This window comes from Mytilus californianus, unplaced genomic scaffold, assembly GCF_021869535.1.
Source record: "Mytilus californianus isolate M0D057914Y unplaced genomic scaffold, xbMytCali1.0.p SCAF_5, whole genome shotgun sequence".
NCBI lineage: Eukaryota > Metazoa > Mollusca > Bivalvia > Mytilida > Mytilidae > Mytilus > Mytilus californianus.
In genome coordinates, this window is record NW_026262701.1 from 32650520 (window position 1) to 32672601 (window position 22082).

General features: G+C 32.2%; 1 protein-coding gene across 3 annotated transcripts in view; it reads left to right on the forward strand.

The window, feature by feature from the left end:
- Positions 1–7511: 7511 nt before the first annotated feature.
- Positions 7512–22082, forward strand: part of LOC127700649 (tetraspanin-9-like) — a 67866-nt gene continuing 53295 nt past the window's right edge. For 2 of the 3 annotated variants that reach the window (XM_052204206.1, XM_052204208.1), the window contains exons 1-3: positions 7512–7673; positions 20634–20710; positions 21279–21512. In XM_052204206.1, the coding sequence (XP_052060166.1) occupies positions 20654–20710; positions 21279–21512 (291 nt within the window). In that variant the 5' untranslated portion in view covers positions 7512–7673; positions 20634–20653. Of the gene's footprint in view, positions 7674–11095; positions 11157–20633; positions 20711–21278; positions 21513–22082 lie in introns of those variants that run through there. The other variant, XM_052204207.1, reaches the window with a different exon arrangement.

Sequence of the window (22082 nt, forward strand, 5' to 3'; positions counted from 1 at the left end):
TTAATAGCTTCCTTGTGAGCAGCAACCCTATTTCAAGGAAATCATGATAGGAAATACAAGCCATGGAACATCGTATGAACTGGGAGATATGTACTCAGTATGCAGACGCTGCTGGAATGTTGCTTCATAGATATGGAAACTTCACAATTCGGAAGCTGAAATCATTTTTTCTTTGTCGTTAAGTTTGTTTTCAACCGACCCTCATTGTCAATTGTCGAAATGCATATCTGGTGCAATAGAATTGATACCGTTAATGTTATTACTTATCGTTTCTTTTAATTCTAAGAATTTGAATATCCTTTCTGTTTAAAATGTTTTCCTTCCTGACTACTTCGTTGAAATAAAATAAAGAAATTGTAACTTAACTTCTTGATCGTATCCACTTTAAGTTTTTAAATGTAAATTTATATAAGACTAGGTGGATATATGATGTGGTCGACTATGAGGCAATAACAATACGCAACTCCACAAAAAATATCTAATCAAATTTAAAGAGGTTTTTCATCAACAGAGAATCGTCTGTATACTAAGCTGTAGATCTAATGCAGTACTGATGTTAGAATACATTATATCTTTAAAGTAAAAGATGGCCTTCAAAATATTGTTATGAGGTTTAGAAATTATTGCTTGCATTTATAATTGCTATTTTCTCATTTTAGATCAAAATGCGATTATTAATTTTGCGATACTGAGAAAAATACCCCTTCATTCATACAAAAAAATCCAAAATGCGAGTTTAAATTATTGCGATTACAACCCTGTCGCATTTTTCGTAATAATTTCCGAATTTACAGTATTCGATGAGCGGTGTCGATCAGATGTGGATTTAAAAAAATCTCAAGACCTACTCATAAAATCTTCCATCACAATCTGTACAAATCTGCGGCAATATAAAACCTTTTGATTTCCCTACACTTTACACTACTTTTCCCAATGCTCAATTAAAAGGTCGACCACATCGTCTCATCAAACAGATCTTTTCTACAAAAAAGGGGCTACAGATACAAATTACATGTTTTAAGTCATGAAAAATCTTACTTTGTAAAGAACCACATTGATTCCAGCAAAAAATACATCGATGATAATATCATCAAAATGCTAAACTTTTTTGATCGACAACATATTTGTTGAGTTTGGTGGATTGATATTTCAGCAGACAGTCGGTATTCCAATGAGTACTTACTGTGCGCACATAATGGTCGACTTGTGTTTGTACTCATGTGAAGCAGAATTCATACAGATACTTCTAACAGACAAAAGAAAAAGCATCTTGCAAAGTTCTTTAATAACAATTTCAGATATATTGTTGATGTAAGGTTACTCAATAACCCACATTTCAGTTCGTGCTAGCATCTCATATAATTATCCTAGTGAACTGGCGGGTTAAGGATACTATCGAAACTAGGATGTCTACTTCATATCTTGAACCTTTCATCGATATGGACTCAAATGGACGACTTCAAATCAGAGATCATCAGAATCTATGACAAACGTGATGGTTTCAACTTTCAAATTGTCAACTAAACATTTCTCAGCAGTAACATACCCTCTATCCCAGCGTATGGGGTTTATATAATAATTATCACAATTAATACGGAACACTCTAGCATCTCCACAATATACAGACTTCATATACATAGATATAAAAATAAGAAGATGTGGTATGATTGCCAATAGGACAACTCTCAACGAGAGACCAAATGACATAGAAGCTCTCTTTACAAAAAGACTGATAAAAATCGATACGATGTGTCTTATTCTCAAATATTAGAGACATATTTTCGCTGTCTTACATCTTTTAATATACGATAATAGCCGTCTGATCTGTAAATGTACCGATTGTGACCTTATAGTGAGTGGATTTGCATGGTCCACAGTTTTTGTTTTTGTTTTTTTGTTTTTTACATTGATTTATATCTTCTAAATGGATTGTTGAAATTTGAACATCGGTAAACTACTGGTGCCTCAAATTTATATTTCATGTAAAAACAATTTTTAAATCCGGAAATGTTTATTTTCGTTTTGTGTACACGTCAATAACTATCTTGTTCGCCGTTTAAGAAAACCAATTTTGAACGCCACACCCAACCCTTAAGTATTTGGTGCATCAAAATAACGTAAATATATTAGTGATGTACGGCTGCGTACATGAGTAAATCGTTGGTGTTGTTTGGTCATAAGCACTATATTTTTGATTATCAAGGTATAATACCGGTAATATTAATTGTAATTGTATTATAATGACTACTTTCATCCCCCTGAATTTGTTACTGAAAAGAGGCTGAAATGATACGGCCCCGTTTAATCATTTTCTCATTCCTTGGTGTTTGGATGGCGCTAATGAAAATATGAATGAGTGCCTTTGTTACAAAATGAAACAAACCACGCAGTGTTAAGGATTAATTTTATAACCGACCGTACGAGACCCTCATGGTTAGTCAAATTCGTTAAACACCCCTGTAGTAGTAGTAGTATACATTTTATCGAGAAGCACGAGATTTCATCGATGACAATGAATAAAGTGCAAGTAAATATTCCTGTTATATTCAACAAACTTACAGATTTTTTTCTCCGTTAAAAAAATCTGTTCTGAAAAACGTGACGGCTTTAGTTTTCCCATTGCCTTTTTCTAATTTCTCAGTAGTAACCTCTTTCCCATCGTACGGACTTTACGTATCTCAATCGATACATCACGCGCATTCATGTCTATGTTAGCAGGGGTATGCTCATAACGCAAAAACTGCATAGTTATTAAAATCGACACTTGAAAACTGTAATGTGTATGTGTATGTAAAATCATATGTTTCAGCTGTTGTAACTTAGTGTAAAAAAGTATAAACACAAATTTTAAATTCTAAGGTAAATTCAAACAGGGGGAAGTCCATAAAAACTGGCCAAATCAAACGTTAAACTATATTAACCAACGAAAAGAACGGAAAACAACTGTCATATACCTGACTTGGTACATTTTCTTTAAATGCTGGGTTAAACCATATGTAATATCAGTGTTTATAAGTATGTTGTAGCAACCGTACTGTTGAAATTAATCAATTAGGAAATCGTATCATCAGTACAAATGTATGAGCTTTTAATAGATATTTCAATCAGATAAGATTTCCTTGTTGCCTAAACGAACAAATAAGATTTACAGTACGGGAAGGGAATGTATCACACAATTATTTGAATGAATTAATAAAATATTGTGACGTAGATTGATTGACGACTTGCTACTAGATTACATTACTGCAGAACTATCATGCAAACCAAATTAATGTATGACTTCATATTATTCCTCCTGAGATTTTCAGTGATTGACCGAATCATGACAATACGGACAGCAATTGTGTAGATCGATTGAAAGGCACAGTTTAAGTAGTACTACAGTATTATGACCATGAAGTTGTAATTCAAATTCTTCCTCGTCATTAAAATGCATGAAATAATTATCACTGGACGTTGAGCAAGCAACAATCAATCAACCACAATATTTAAGGGGACCGCCATGTCGAAATGTATATATACAAAGACTTTAACTTCAACTGTTTCAGTTCTAATACATACTTAGTCGGGCCTTTTATAGCCGACTATACGGTATGGGTTTTCTCATTGTTGAAGGCCGTACGGTTGCATATAATTGCTTACATTCACTTCATTTTAACTTTGGTGGATAGTTGTCTCATTGGCAATCATACATCATCTCCTTATTTTTATATTAGCTTTCCAATATTCGGCTTTGAGCATTCTTAATGAAGGTAAATACATAAAAACGCTTTAGACGCATGGAATTTATAACGGTTTTTTTGTTTTTGTTTTTTTTTTTTTTACAGTTTATCATCATTGTCTCCTTCTCTCCATTTTATTGTTTAATGTTGCTTTTAAAGAGAATATAAAGCTTTATAAAGTCCATATGACCAAAGATCCATTGCATGTTCGATATTGTTATGAATCTCGACAGGTTGAGAATTAGTTCAATGGAATATCGATATCAATATCAAATTGTAAAGGAATGTAAAAGATAGACTACAAGATCGAAGAAAAGGTATCGTGTATCACCTCACATAAACGGAATATATATGGTACGAATAAACGCTCTTTAAAATAATTTTTTCCGTCTTTTGATAGAAGGTGTTCGTAATGATTTTCTGGGTAAATGTCCAGTTTTCTTTTGGTGAGTGTGGAAGCACATCAAATTGTACTTAGTCCCAAAACTGGTGTAATATTAACGCAGAATGGATTGAATTAGCAGGTCTGAGTATATCTTTGCTTTATAGAAATAAGAAATACTGCATACGGTGAAAAAGGGGGAGGGCTGTCTGTCAATGTTATGAAAATAAAATGACAATTAGAAACCGGTTAATCTTTATCTTACACACTTGTTGAGCATAAATTGACCTAGGTAATTAAATATTATCTACAAAAAACAGGGGTATGTACAGCATCGATGTATTTTAAAAACACTGGTAAACAACATAGAAAATTGCTGAAGCTTGTAGAATAGAGCAATTGGGTGATTCATAGATCCATTGTATTACGAAGTTTCCGTTTGTCATATAATCATTGTCCTTGACCTCATTTTCATGGTTCAGTGACTGCTAAAAAAACTGTAAAGCTTTTTTTCGTCATGTGAATGTCTCACTTATCTTTGTCTAGGATAACTATATTTGGTTACTAAAATATGGTATGCTTGTGTGGTCTACATATCCGTCAGACATGGTTCACCTGATCTCGACCTCATTTCATGGATCAGTGAACAAGATTAAGTTTCCATGGTCAAGTCCGTATCTCAGATACTATAAGTAGTCGGTCAAATATATCTGGTGTATGGAATGATAGCCAAGTGTACATGTCTTTGTGGCAGAGTTCATCTGACCTTACCTCATTTACATGGAACATTGATAATGTTAATATTATGTAACCGTACAGCCTTCAACAATGAGATAAAAAACCATACCGTATAGTCGACTATAAAAGACCCCGACATGAATAATATGAAACAATTCATTTGAATAAACTGACGGCCTAATGTAAAACAAAACAATTTACGAAAAACAAATATGACCGACATGAACCAATGGCAACTACTCAAATACCGGCTCCTGACTTGGGACAGGCATATAAAGAATGTATAATCCTTTTCTCTAAGACTTTCGACATAATTCAGTCAGTTAGTAAAGTATGCTGTACCTGTAGAATCCTAGTTTTTACGGTAATGAATTATAATGATCATACTTTTCGCAGACTATTGATGACGTCCTTTCATTAGCTTTAAACAAGGGGACGACCATTTGATTTCAAAATGGGGAGGAGGATTCTGAAAATGAATAATTTTGCCTGGTATAAGCTGACAATAAATGACTTTGCACAAGACACGATGAGAATGAATACTCTGCAACATGAATCGCAAGATAGTTGAGGATACAAATGTGTACAAAAGTGAAAATAAATGTTCGCGCACCAAAGCCGTGGGAAAAAATAATCATGCGTAGTAACAGATGAAAAAATGGTCAATTCTGAAAAAAAATTCCTGTCCGCATTATACTTAACAGCCAATGACATTTAAGTATAATGTATACAAGCTGAAGCCCCGCTTATCTATTGATTGCAGGTGTCAATCTCAATTACAATGTTTGAGCAGACAAATTACAAGCATTAGGAAAATAGCTCTAATCAGTGTCAAAATGTTTACTTAATTTGTGTTTTTAATTGCTAATTTCTTCAAAACGACTTTTAATTCACACATGAAATTTGGCACACACATGCACTGTTTCTTATGGCTTTAATCAGGATAAAAAATATCGTGATGGTACACGTAATAATTTTGCTTTCGATGAAAATGTGGTAAATTTCGGGTAAAATTTTAGTCATACTAAAATGCTGAAATACTTTTACTAAAATCACTTAAATACTTTCCTCTTTCTTTATATGATATATAAACTATACTATAAGTACTATTTCAACCACCAACAAAGAGCGCAATAGTTTTATATTTCATGTTATACAATACGGTATATGGGGGTACCCTGTAAAAACTAGAAATTTAGAAAATCGTGACCGCGGGAACTTACGACGAAAATCATGATTGTAAGATATAATTATTTTCCTATATTTTGTAAAAAAATTCAGCCGTGTGTTTGTCCGTTAATTTAAACTCGTTAACTAGAGGTGTTTTTGGACACTGAGCCCACTTCTAATAACGGGTAGGGGGCGTCTTAATAGTTTTGATTTAGCAATGACTTGTATAGTTAAAAAAATCCCACAGTCTAGTATAATTTTGATTATGAATTTGTCCTAAAACAAATGCAGAAAACACAAAGATATAAGTATGCTGTAAAGTAATTGGTGTATCAATGGCCCTTATCTTAACCTTAACTTTTACTTGTCGTGAACAACACGACAAGTGCCACAAGGTGAGCTTGATCTGCTTACTCATCCGGAATACCTATCCATTCAGAAATACCAGAGATCAACCCTAGTTTTTGTAGAGTTAGTGTTGCTCATCGTTAGTTTTCTGTTAGGGTTTTGTTTTGAAGACTGTTGTTTGTCTTGATGTCGTTTTTTATTTTGCAATGGTTTTGTCTACTTCTTTTTATTGTCTCCTTTTTTACCCCTGTAAAGATTGAATAAAAATAGTTAAAGAAATGAATTTAAAAAAAAGTTTTTCAACCGAATAAGAACTCTAAATCTTGGATGTTAATATTTACCACGAAGAACTGATTGGAAATATCATTATTGTGTTGTGTTTCATTAAAGGAATCGACCTTCAATAGAACATTCATTATGTTATGTTTAACTAAGTAAAACTAATATCTGAATCCTTGATTTTATATTCAAATTGAACTTTTCTCAGAATCAAAGATGCCACTGATAACACACAACAGACAAACCAATTGAGATTTTAAAAATAAATACGGAAGAACTAACGTGAAATCTCATATCAAGGTTGAAATAAATAGACAAAGGCCATGTTGAGTTTATTAATTAAAGATTCAGGTCTTCAGATAAACTTCATCAAAATGTAAAGAACTAGAGGTGGTAGAACGACACGAATGTCCACAATTAATGGAAAGACCTCTTCATTTCGTTATGCCAATCAAAACGTCATCCTTTATCGTAAATTTTTACGACATACTATTTTTGAAAACGACATAATATTTTCCCCCTTGTCCCATACCGGCTTTCGTAGAAGTTTCACACTTATTATACGTTGACTATTGTAAAGACCTGTAATTATAAAATGCTGATATTGTATTCCAACAGCAAACTGGTTTATGTTTTGAAAGACTGTTCAATCGTTTATCGTTTCTTGTTATGATTTTCTCGGTCCCTATTGGATTTATGAGTTTTGATGCTCTCTCTAGTATCATCCGCCTCTTATTTAGGAAGGAAACGCATAGTAAGAACCTTCGGAAGTAGGTGGCTGGAGTTAAAATAAAAATATACGATGATTCACTTTATCAAATAGAAATCAAATTTTACTTATTTTTATAACATCTATTTTGTCATGCGGAAAGACAAAAAATAAATGATATACTCCTCGTCACAACCTTTAGTAATATCTTCGCATGTGACCAACCAAGACTGACATCGATTTATCTATCAAAATTCATTCTATAGACAGGTGTAGTAGGAGTTTATCACTCTGGTTAAGAACTGGATGTAATAAACGTTTTAAGGTAATTTTTTCTTCATTGTTCTTTAAAAACGTATGTTGTTTGAAATTGAAATTGGGTTTACCTTTCTGCACCAACGTGTAAATAAAAGAAAATTTATACCATTGTCATGACAACATGGATGCTACTAGATTAGCTTTCACTTCGAGAGATTCTGAATCCAGGGGTATATATAGGAACGAGCGTTAAATCTGTAATATCGACAACACAGCATTTCTAACCATATTTCACAAATTCTGTCGAAAATAAGGCTATGCATTGTTTTGAAGTTTGGTTACAGATGTCCTTTGATTCACAATTTTATAATATCATGTAAAAGTTTGATTATATAATATCAAAATTGTCTTCAATGGCAACATGTGTTATTGAATAACATCTTGATGTCATCGATTTGTAAAAGATTTTGTGTAAAAACACTTCAATACAAAAATTCCGCTAACGTTCAATAAACTTCATATTTTGACCCGTCGAGTGCAACAAATAAAGTGAAATTGGTCAGAAGAATCTGCTTTGGCGGACCTCAGAAGTTGGAAAATGCACAATTATCTGTTTTCTTTATATTTTTCATCTATTAAACTGTTCCAACCATAGTAAATTATATATACTTGATATTTAGTATGTAACAACAGCATTTTTTGTTCACAAATTATGCAAAGGAAATTCCAAATTTTGAACTACAGATAAGCAAAGTTTTCCTCAGTAAGCTTACAATCCCTATAAATATTATGGATTTGACATAAACATAAAAAAGGCGACCAATGATTCCTGTGAAGAAATAGAATACGTCAATGATGCAGCTACTCAACTACAAAAATAACAAGAAGAAAAAAACATCAGGAGGGCAAAAAATATCTTCAATAATAGACGGGTGGCTATAGGTTATGTCAAGCTCTAAATATCTTCAACAATAGACGGGTGGCTATAGGTTATGTCAAGCTCTAAATATCTTCAACAATAGACATGTGGCTATAGGATATGTAAAGCTCTAAATATCTTCAACAATAGACGGGTGACTATAGGTTATGTCAAGCTCTAAATATCTGTAACAATAGACGGGTGGCTAGAGGATATGTCAAGCTCTGAATATCTTCAACAATAGACGGGTGGCTATAGGTTATGTCAAGCTCTAAATATCTTCAACAATAGACGGGTGGCTATAGGATATGTCAAGTTCTAAATATTTTCAACAATAGACGGGTGGCTTTAGGTTATGTCAAGCTCTAAATATCTTCAACAATAAACGGGTGGCTATAGGATATGTCAAGCTCTAAATATCTTTAACAATAGACGGTGGCTATAGGTTATGTCAAGCTTTAAATATCTTCAACAAAAGACGGGTGGCTATAGGTTATGTCAAACTCTAAATATCTTCAACAATAGACGGGTGGCTATAGGATATGTCAAGCTCTAAATGTCTTCAACAATAGACGGGTGGCTATAGATTATGTCAAGCTATAAATATCTTCAACAAAAGACGGGTGGCTATAGGTTATGTCAAGCTCTAAATATCGTCAACAATAGACGGGTGGCTATAGGATATGTCAAGCTCTAAATATCTTCAACAATAGACGGGTGGCTATAGGTTATGTCAAGCTCTAAATATCTTCAACAATAGACGGGTGGCTATAGGATATATCAAGTTCTAAATATCTTCAACAATAGACGGGTGGCTATAGGTTATGTCAAGCTCTAAATATCTTCAACATTAGACGGTGGCTATAGGTTATGTCAAGCTCTAAATATCTTCAATAATAGACGGGTGGCTAAGGGTTATGTCAAACTCTAAATATCTTCAACAATAGACGGGTGGTTAAGGGATATGTCAAGCTCTAAATATCTTCAACAATAGACGGGTTGCTATAGGTTATGTCAAGCTCTAAATATCTTCAACAATAGACGGGTGGCTATAGGTTATGTCAAGCTCTAAATATCTTTAACAATAGACGGTGGCTATAGGTTATGTCAAGCTCTAAATATCTTCAACAAAAGACGGGTGGCTATAGGTTATGTCAAACTCTAAATATCTTCAACAATAGACGGGTGGCTATAGGATATGTCAAGCTCTAAATGTCTTCAACAATAGACGGGTGGCTATAGATTATGTCAAGCTATAAATATCTTCAACAAAAGACGGGTGGCTATAGGTTATGTCAAGCTCTAAATATCGTCAACAATAGACGGGTGGCTATAGGATATGTCAAGCTCTAAATATCTTCAACAATAGACGGGTGGCTATAGGTTATGTCAAGCTCTAAATATCTTCAACAATAGACGGGTGGCTATAGGATATATCAAGCTCTAAATATCTTCAACAATAGACGTGTGGCTAAGGAATATGTCAAGCTCTAAATATCTTCAACAATAGACGGGTGGCTTTAGGTTATGTCAAGCTCTAAATATCTTCAACAATAGACTGGTGACTATAGGCTATGTCAAGCTCTAAATATCTTCAAAAATAGACGGGTGGCTATAGATCATGTCAAGCTCTAAATATCTGCAACAATAGACGGGTGGCTATAGGATATGTCAAGCTCTAGATATCTTTAACAATAGACGGGTGGCTATAGGTTATGTCAAGCTCTAAATATCTTCAACAATAGACGGGTGACTATAGGATATGTCAAGCTCTAAATATCTTCAACAATAGACGGGTGGCTATAGGTTATGTGAAGCTCTAAATATCTTCAACAATAGACGGGTGGCTATAGGTTATGTGAAGCTCTAAATATCTTCAACAATAGACGGGTGGCTATAGGTTATGTCAAGCACTAAATATCTTCAACAATAGACGTGTGGCTTAGGGATATGTCAAGCTCCAAATATCTTTAACAATAGACGGGTGGCTTTAGGTTATGTAAAGCTCTAAATATCTTCAACAATAGACGGGTGGCTATAGGTTATGTCAAGCTATAAATATCTTCAACAATAGACGGGTTGCTATAGGATAGGTCAAGCTCTAAATATCTTGTTTATAAATAAACTGATTCCTGTTTCTGAACAGGATCGAGTGTAGCTCACTGGTTTTCAGCAGTAGACGCTTCTTATCCTGTCGACGTAGTCTCACTCGCTCCGATAAGAGTATATGCGATTCCCTTTGAACATGAGGATTAAGAGTATTGTACATCGGTTAAATCTCCTTGCATCTCATTGACAAAGTCTACCACTTCCCCTAGACTAATCAAAGATACGTGAAAAACAACAACTATCCTCTTAAACAAGATTAGCTCTCATTCATAAATTCATCGCATTATTTTTCTTTATCGTTAATAATAAATATATAAACCGATATTTACACATGTTTGTTTATTTTGTGATCCGGTTCTTTGTTAGAAGCAACAGGATCTGATGCAAAATTAAGTCATTGAGATTTGACGATTTGTGTTTGGTATATATCTATACATATATATAAAGTCCAATCACGTCAAAGGAATCTAGGATTTTGAACAGTTACTGTAATTAACTGGTTTTATTTTTTTTTAAACTACAGTAAGTTTCTTCCATATTTTTATTTGACTTTTTGATTTACGAAAGCATTAACTTATCAAATACAAATGTTTTTCATTGGACTCCACTAGCCTAGTTTAACACAATTGTAAAGAGGAAGGATCAATTTCCCCTGATATTTTTCAAAAACAATTTCAATCTTTACTAAAATTAACAATATCGCAGCTTAATGTATGTACTTTGAGGTTCTAAATATAATATGGCTTATTTCTAAACATATCACTAAATTATAAACGTTTAAAGATAGCCCTAAACTGCATTTTTTGTAGATATGGGCAAATTTTGAGCATTTATTCCCCAAAGAGTAAAAGGACATCCTTAACTATAACCAAAATTCTACTGAAAATAGTTTGTTTATTATGCAAAATTTAAGAAAAAAACAAGTAATATTTTGTATGAAAATGCATTCATCAGTAAAATGAAGCGCTGAATAACGCATTAATAGTGTGGAAATATGTAAAATTGTTCAAAAAATATTTTAAATTTATGACATTGACCTTTAAATATAATTTGACAAATTTTAGATTTGAATAAAACAAATACAGGGGTAAAAGACCCCATACCTCTTTATATATTCAGTTGCAAAGGTAAACACCCATATACAGTATAGTACAAACTTTGCTTTGTTCCGAAAATGTAATTTAACTTGTTATTAAAAAATTAGTATACAATTTTTCTCGATAAAATCTTGTAGTGGGAGGACATACTACCACTCAGTAAAGAGTCTCTAATGCAATGTAATTTTTGGGTAACAATGAGATTGTTTATAAGTGTTTCAAGAAATAAAGTACATATGATAAGAACTAGACACTAAGTCATTGCTCTTTGGTTTTGTAACATTTTGGTTCAATGTATAATGATTTTTGTCCTGTTGAAGGACTGCATTTGATCTATAAAAAATAACGTTTAATCCACAATCGAATATGTGTATTTTAAGATAAACATTTATTTCTAAAGATAAAGATGAAAAAAAATATCTTTATCTTTATCTTATTTCTGCTTCAATTAATTACAATTATTCATTTAAATTTGTGTTTTTTTTTAGTTTTACTTAGATTAATTGTGCATGTCTCTACCAACCCATGACATGCGAAGCATGTCGGTTAACAAGTAATTTACAAAACATGACGTCTGATATATGCATTTGTTACATGTATCCATTTAAATGATACAATTTAGATTATACGTATAATGAAAACTCTATAGAGCAGAGAAGTTTGAATTTCCAACGCCTTTTGTTAAATTGTATATCAATTTATCCAGTTATAATTATTTCGAATTCAAACTATAACGTAAAGCTTATGCCTGTATGTACTTGAGAGTAAAAATTTTAGCTGAAAAGGGTTTTATATACCTTCTTTACAAATATTTATAAAAAAACACCAATTTAATCTAAGGGAAAATTGAACAACCTAACCAGGATAATGTCATCAATAATCATGACACGTATATTGTGTCGTAGGTCTAGAAATCTCAGGTATATTCGTAGGCGAAGACGACGAGCGACGAACAGCAACACATGTTTGATTATATCCCCTTTATATCACTGAGAAATAATGAAAAGTGAGTTATGATATAATATAATTATTGTCCTATAATAACACAAACAATGAGTAAAGCAGACTATATAAGTGTTTTGTGAAATTTAAAAAAAAAGTCCAAACAGGAACACACCAATTCTCCGTATATGTATGAAACTAAACCAGAGAATTTAAAGAAAACATATCACCATAATCAGAATGATAAAGCCGCAAAGATTAACCTTCTTAATATGTGTTTCCAGCAAGTTAAAATGGACCGTATTCAGACATAAACATTTCATTCGGATAAAACGAGAAGGTGCATATAAAAGTGCAACAATCGAGACCACTAAGGGTATAAAATTTTATAATATTTTTGTAAATAGCAAAACTTAATTACGAGTAATCGTTTTTGTTTCGCCTTTACAAAGTCCGGTCTGTTTTTGTTTGATTGTTCTGCTTTGTATCGATCTGATGAGTTAAGCCTTTTTCAACTGATTTTTATAGTTTGTTCTTATTTATGTGCTGTTTCACCACTGTCCCAGGTTAGGCGGATGGTTGAGCGCTCACAAACATGTTTAACCCCGCCACATTCTTTATGTGTGTGTCCCAAGTCAGGATTATAATTGTCGTTTTTTTTTAATGTAAATTCAATAAAAACTGGGAAATTGTAATATTTATATAATGAATGGAGCAACATCCTTTATTATAATATAAATCTATTCGAAACAACACAAACATAATTGTATAAGGAAACTAACAAAAGTTCATGGCTAGAAATTAGTATGTTGAGAGGAAAGCTAAGATTTTATCATAAAATCTCAGAAAGAGGGAAACCGGAAAATTTGTCAATTGTAATTTTATCTCAAAGATAACATAGATGATAGTATACGGAAACTGGCAAATTTCATAACCAGAAATTAGTATTTTGAGCCAAACACATATATTTTTATCATGAAATCTTAGAAAACAGGAAGCCAGGTCATTTTTACATGTAACTCAAATTAAAGCGTTTTGTCAATAATAATAATAAGTTAGAATATTTAAAATCTCTTTATTTATGATAAGTATCTTATTCAAAAGCTTTCTTAAAAAAAATAAATCATCAAAAAGTTATGATTCTATCGAAACTTTTGTTAGGACCTTTTAACGGTATGGACAGAACTTAAAATTTCGAATAGCTATGCCTAAGTTGTCCCAGAGCACGAGAAGTAGCAGGAAGAAAGGATTGTTGATATAAATCAAGTTGACGTATTGAAACTGTATAAGGTTGCATATCACGCAGATTATAGTTGGTAGATTCAGATTTAAGGGATAACATAATCCGACCACTGTCTGATAATTAATCTCTATGTATATAGAAATAAGGAGATGTGGTATGATTGCCCTTGAGACAGCCACAGAGTCAAAAAGAACGTCGATGTAAGCAACAATAGATCACCGTACGCCGGTCTTTAACAATGAGTAAAACCTATACCGTATAGTCAGCTATAAAAGGACCCAACATGATACAATGGGAAACAATTAAAAAAAACAACGGCGTGATTTATTCTAGTAGCCACTCGACTCCGTCCGTTCGACCGAAAGACCGTCGTCAAAGAATTCTTAGCTTCTATGTAAGTTAATGATTTAACATTTGGTCTTCAGTTTGGTAATGTTAAGTTGTAGCGTGTGAGTATATTTTACATCTCCCATGCATCCACTCCCTGTTTGCCGATAGTTTCAATTTTACAACATTAAATGTAAAAGGAAAATTTGCGTGAAACATTCTTGGCTTCTATTAAAGGGAATGATTTTATATTTGGTCTGCAGCTTGATAATGTTAAGTTGTATCGTGTTAGCAATTTTTATATCTGCCGTGCAACAACTTCCTGTTTGCCGATAGTTAGATTTTTTACACCACTCATTGTACAAGGAAAAGTTTCATCAAAAGTTTTCTTGGTTTCGATGATGCATCAGTATACATATAACCTCAATCAATTGATACAGCGACGCATGTCTAGCTAGACACAGCAGTGGGCTTATCTTTAAATGAACCGACTGATCATCTAAAGACACGTGCATTCTTATCGAAACTAAAATATTTCAACGTTTTCTGTCACATGAATGTATTCAAAACCATTGAATATCATATATTATGGGAGACAGCCCTTTGTTGAGTGTATAAAACTCAACCAAAGTACGTGAATTTATGAAAGATATTTATTGCTAAAGCGGTTAGATTTTATAATTCTACAACATAATATTGTGGTATTCTTTCCGTTTTTGTTTTAAATTTCAAGAAGTGTAAAGTGTACATCCACCTCATTTGTACTCTGGTGGATAGTTGTCTCATTTGTACTCTGGTGGATAGTTGTCTCATTTGTACTCTGGTGGATAGTTGTCTCATTTGTACTCTGGTGGATAGTTGTCTCATTTGTACTCTGGTGGATAGTTGTCTCATTTGTACTCTGGTGGATAGTTGTCTCATTGGCAATCATACCACATCTCCTTATTTTTATTCAGCTCCATTGATAATGTTTAATAGCAAGAACTGTTTATCCAATTGGCTTTGTCATTTAACTAACAAGTGGTCCTACTCCCTAGTCAAATTATCTTGCGGCTAAAGGCTAGTACCATTTTAAAATTAGACAAGCGATTCTTCCATAAAAGAAAAAAATAAGTAAGTTCAAGGCACCCCTGCAAAACCTGACTTGCCACTATTACAAAAATATTCATTAATCCCAATAAATTGAAAAGAAAAAGTAAATCCTCTTAAAATTTTAGAATCTAAAATATAAAGCTAAACGCTTGATGGATATATAACAGAAAGGAAAATGCACAAGAATAGTTAACTTCAGCTTACATTTTATTTAGTTGCAAATTTTCCTAAGGAGGATTAATTAAAGGTGCACCATATCGCAAACAGTATAAAAGCAATAAAAAAATATGTACGATAAAAGCGAGCCAAATAAGGGAAATTTACTTTGAAACATCAATTTTAAACAGATTGAAATATTTTTATTGTTCTTTGTCCAAACTTGACTTTAAGACAGCATGTTTCAATATCTTTAATTTTTTTTACGTTTTCTATGTTTTAACAAATGATAACACATCTTAATAAACTTCTATTATTGATTACTTTATTCATTGCTTATAGATAAAATGTAAATTTTTATCTTTGGATATAAAGAATTTTCTCTATAGAAGGAAGGTGAATTGTTATGTTACATAGAGTTATCCAAGGTCTTTTTAGATATTTAATTTACAGTCAAATTAAAATTTACACAGTTTGTTGATAATAATGTTCAGAATGTCCGCTGATGAATTTCATAACAAGACCCCTTTCATAAGTTAATAAGTCTTTTAATAGTGATTATATAAAACATTCAATTCTTGGAAAGTTTTGATAATTAACTTTTTTTAGAAACAAGCATTTGAAAACTTGATTATTTGTTTGGATTTCAAAAGATGGTGTCTCTAGTTTTAATATAAATGTATGAGCAGACATGAATATTAAAGTGTATGCAAAATGTAGTATACATATTTGAACAATATGTCGACCGTGCGAGGCCCTGATTGGTAGTTAAGGTCATTGAAACCCCATAGTAGTAGATATAACCAGAATAAATCTTTTAGTTGTGACTTCATCTTATAGGTATATATCCTTTATAAACAACGTTGTAGTTCCAATTTTCTTCTTTTTTTTTCTTTTTGGATGAAAGTCTTGCAAGTCAAATCTGGTTTAAACACTGAACACGTCAAGACAAATGCATCATTTTTGTACAGCTATACTGACATATCGAAAATGTAATGACAATGCCCGCAAATAAATGGAAATGCTCGCAAATGTAATGCCACTTTTGACATGTACATATATATCAGGCTATAACTATAATGATAATCATACAGATTCACACACAATAAGAAATTTCAAAAATCATTACGTTTTATTCTCTCCGGAAAACAATAAATAAAAGACAGTTGTATTAAAGACTGAATGAGACTATAAAATAAACACAGAATTGAGTCATTATAAAGCAAACTACTTTAAGTCAAACCTAAAGGTTACCGTATGTAAACCATATTGCTATTGCAAATGACAAATACCGTTCAATATAGTACTACTGTCAATTTCTAAATACTTAGCCAGAAGTTTTGCGAAAAGTGTCAAAGTATACCAAAAATCGAGATTTGTTTTGTCGATCTTTTTGTCGACTATTGTACGGATTCCTGGCCAGTAGGAATTCCCATGAATCCGGAAGCGACATCAGGCACTGAGGAAAGGTTTGGCATATCCTGTTTTGCTTGCCCTATTAGCGACGAAGAACGAAGAGAAACTGGGAAATATGACATTGACTTCACCCATTGGTGATAATATTCAACCAAAAACGATCGCTTAACCTATGATTGCGACTTAAACCTTTAATATAGTGTAAAACAAATATGTGGTGTTTTAAGCCTTCTTCTGTCAACTTCTGTGACAATCATTGTGTTCTGTCAAAAACCGAAGCTATTTCATAAAGGAGCTTTAATACAAAACCCGTTATTAAATGTAAACACATATGCCAGTAATAATCTCAACAGGCATAGTCTGTGACTATTGTAAGTCGACAAGCTTTTGCAACCTTCGAACTTACATGTTCAGTATATGAAATTAAGATATACATGTATCTGTCTTTATTGAAGTTGGATACATGTTGATTGTACCACAATACCTCACCGGTTATAATATTTATCCGCTAGAGATTAGTTTTATGTTCTAAAATTAAAAATTCAAGGCTTGTCGAGCAATTTAAAAATGTGAAAATAAGATATCAAGAGTGCAAAAATATCATCATTATTAGATAGAAAGGTAGAACATGCTTCTATTATCATTTAGTAGAAAATAACGAGTATTATTAATGTTTCACTATATTGTCGGATTACTTCCGTCAATAATTTTTTATCAATCATTTTGCTTTTAAATGCAAATAAAAATTACGGAACGTTCTGAATAAATCTAACATGAAGAGGCTAGCGAGGGTAAAAAGGGAATATTCTTTTTAGCAAATACCACGAAAGACAAGGTAATTTGGTATATATATCCACAGGGAGTCACGAAAAAACCGTGACTAACTGCAACACAGCGCATAATGGAGAAATAGGTCAAATGCGGCCCGGATACATTCTTTCCATTTAACACGGTCTCTAGCTGTTTTCCTTGCTGTAGCCCAGCTGGTCCATCCAAGTGTCTTTATGTCTCGAAAGTTCGTCTCCAGGTGGTTTTGGGACGTCCAACCTTCCCTTGGTTTCAATATCAGTGCCACTGCACATATACAGTAACTGTTGGTATCCATTCTTAGTACATGGCCAATCCATCTTCAACACTGTTCCATAATATCATCACTTAAATTCTTTGTTCCAGCTCTGATGTGAAGGTTTTCATTTGATATGGTGTTGGGCCATCTTATTTACAGAATTTGTCTCAGACATCTATTTTGAAAGGTGTTTAATTTCTTTTATCTTGTTTTGTTGTTTTCCAGGTTTCACATCAATACAGTAGTACCGATATTACCAAACTGTTAAATAACTCAACCTTTGTTTTGAATGTCAACATTGATGATCTCGATATTTTCCTTAACCTGCTAAATTGGCCTTTGGCTTTCTTGAACATGTTTTCCAAATGCATCTCCACCCCTTTTAAATAGAGAGGATGTAATCTGAAAAGTACCGACAAAGAAATAAATCTGCATGGAATTTCATAATGTTCGTGACTATGCCAACCATTTGTTTGAAGAGAAAATAGCTTTTTTTTTTTATCGAACTCAAAAAGGAATATTTAAAAAAATCAATATTCAAATGAAACATCGTTTATTATGGTTTCCCTTTGATATTTCATTGTGATTAGAATAAGAAATATTTGCAATGAAAATTGTTCATACATGCAAACCTGAAACATCAATATGATTAAACTGGGTTAAAGCATTTGGGAACAACACAATATTGGCATTTAAAGACAGTTGAAAACAGTGATAAATATCCCACGTCTCTTTTCATATATTTCTACTATTCGTGATTGTAAAAGTTTGCGAAAAGATTACTCCATTTTTTACCCTTAACTTATTATGTGGAACCTAGAAAAACTGTCATACAAGTCAGAAGAATTTGGTGCCATGAAAGTGCTGATTTCAATTAAAGTGCATATACATATACGCCAACAAATAAATACTTATTTGCGCCGTTAATCACGATTAAGTTTCAATGTAAGTTGAATCCCATATATGAGGCTCGTAAACTGAGAAGTTTTTTAATGGACTGATTTCAAACCCATGTTTCATATAATAACTGAAAGCCACTTAGATATAAAATTGATATAGTGTTCACATGTTCGAAGTGAAACTATTGACATTTTGTTTTACGGTGAGGGAAACAGAGGAAATAAGTCCAGTACATTTTATGACCACACATTATCCAATGACGTTTGAAGAATAGACAAGTCTTTTAGATATTCCCCAAACAATTTGCAAAGCAATTATCACAACAGAGCGTAACAACATTAATGTCGTAAAAACATTGCATAATCGAAAAATCAAACAGCCAGATTTAATAAACAAAAACCAAAAAACAAATATGAGTAACGGCAATCAACAACGACTACTTACATACATCTTATAAATTTTAGAAAGATGCTCAAGAAGCTAAAACCTATCAAATACTAGTATCTTGTTACGAGCGAACTATTATAACTACAAACATTGGGTTTAAAATCCATAGAATGGTTGAAATCTTATTTGACAGAGAGAAAGCAGAAAGTAAAATTTATGTAAATGGCTTTGAATCTAATTTTCACACAGGTACCTGTGGGGTACCTCAAGGTATTATTTTGGGTCCACTTTTATTTTGGTATTATGTAAATGAAATGTCTATAAGTATAAGTTCCGATTGTAAATTATTATTATATGCTGGTGGTAGCACAATTTTATTTTCGCATAAGAAACCCGGAGGTAATATCTGAAAAACTTGGAAGGGAACTCCAGTCTTGCAGTCAATAGTTAATTGATAACAAATTATCCCTTCATTTGGGCAAAACTGAATGTATTTTGTTTGGTTCAAAACGCAAACTTGCAAAGGTAGACAATTTTCTAGTCAGCTGCAATAACCATATTATTCAAGCTCAAAATTGTGTAAAATACTTGGACCTAAACATAGACAGACATTTGTTGGGGAAATTATTGTCAGTATTATTTTACAAAAAGCCTAACGGCAAATTTGTACCTCTCAATCGGTATTTTTGGCAAATACCCCTTGTAAGCATGATATATTTGTATATTATTCAACAAGAACTATTGAATACATTTTTTTTATTTTTATACCACCTATAAAAGGGCAACCGACTTTAACATTTTATTATAATGCTATAAAGGATTGGAACTTGTTGCCAAATGAATTAAAGAGCAACACAAATTTTGAATCTTATAAGTCTGGTGTTAAAGAATTTCTGTCAAATAAGGAAAGCAACGATTTTAATAGCACATTGTTATTTTATTGAATGGCTTAAATATTCAAGTCAATGTATTCGTAAATTTTAATTTTAACATTATAAGTATAAAGCCTGCCAAAGTCATGATTTCTAATAACTATATTTAATATTTTTAAGAATGTAACATAAAGGGACCACATTGGAAATAAGCCGTATGGCTTTCATTGGCAATACTGATAGGTATCATCAATTGTTTTAACATTTTATGATTTTAGTATGTTTACATGTCTGCTATTGTTTTATACTACTTTTGTAATGTTTTATACTGATATCTATCTATCTATCATATGTCGGTCATATGTTAGAAAAGCCGTATCACTGAAAAAACCTTACACACACAACGCTACGATACCGCAAACAAACTGTGGTATGGAATAAAATCAAGGGAAGTTGGCACTATTTCTTCACAACTATTTCATCACCAATCTTTCATTTCAGGTAAAAAATAAAGCAGCAAGATGTGCAGTCCGAAGTGTGCAACTATAATTCTGATTGGCATAAACGTTATATTTTTCGTACGTATATATATATCGACAATGACTATAAAAACTTAAATATACAGTCATCTAATGTTGGTATTAATGATTTTAAAATGTTAGCATTAATAAATAAACATGAAGTAAATATGGTAAAAAATATTGAAAAAACACAAAAAAAAAACATTAGTTAGAGCAAAGTTTAAGGATAACTTCAGACACAAGTTAAAAACAGATTATTTAAAGTGAACTTTTCAAAAGACCAGCATAAAGAGTATAAATCTTTTTGTTCACGTTTTAATCGTACAATTTTCCTTGCAAAATTAGAAAAATGACGTATTGTTATTCTTTACATGGCATTTCAATTTGTCACATTTTCATTATTATTTTTTCCGCAGTTTTTATTCTATTTTGTAATGGAGCAAACAGAAGAAGGATAAATGAAAAACGTTCCATAATGTCCAATTTTAATCATTATATATTATATTTAAATGAGTGAAGCTGCTTTTTTCTTTAATTATACATTATACAGGTCAATGCTATAACATAAATGAAATAAAATATAAATATTATCCAAATTTAGTTAAAATTCTCTAATAATTTTTAGCTGCTTGGTCTTGGAATTATCATCCCTGGTATATTACTTCTAGTCGACAACGAGGCTATCAATGACAAGATAATACCATTATTCAAGGAACTATCATTAGGATCCACCAACTTCGGAGATTTGGCTAAAAATCTGCCTATAGCACTAATAAGTCTTGGGTCTTTAGTGCTCGTCATTTCAGTAATAGGATTGTTAGGAACGTGTTGCTGTAAAATCAGATGCTTCCTTATGGTGGTAAGTTACTACAGTTAAAACTCATACTGTAGGTTCCGGGACAATCCAATAAAACATCGTGAAAATTACAAGGAATGAATGCAATCAAATCATAGACAAACTTCTGAAATGTAATAGAAGGATCTACAGAAAATTGGATATTTTAAATGGTCTAGTGGAATCAGTAGTACCTATAGCTATAAAAATATATTAGATACTTTTATTTGTTTTAAAGCAGCAAAATAGATCAGAATGAAGTACATCGTTCATGCCTTGATTACTGTTACAATTGCGCTACCATAAACGACCATGTTACAAGTAACTCACAAAGATACTCTTAAATGAATTAACATATATATAATTATATTGAAACACAAAATTAGTTTGCTGAAAATATTTGTGGAACTTTTAGTGTTAATGAAAGTCGAATCAGTCAGTCTCAACGAGGCTTTCTATGAATTGAGTATTACGACCATTTGAAGCAACAACAGTGTAAATCTTTTGTCGTAATTTTTTTAAAGATCTGTCGATAGATTGTTGTTTTGCATTGAGTAATTTATTTTTTGTATGATCTTTATTTCATCATTAGTA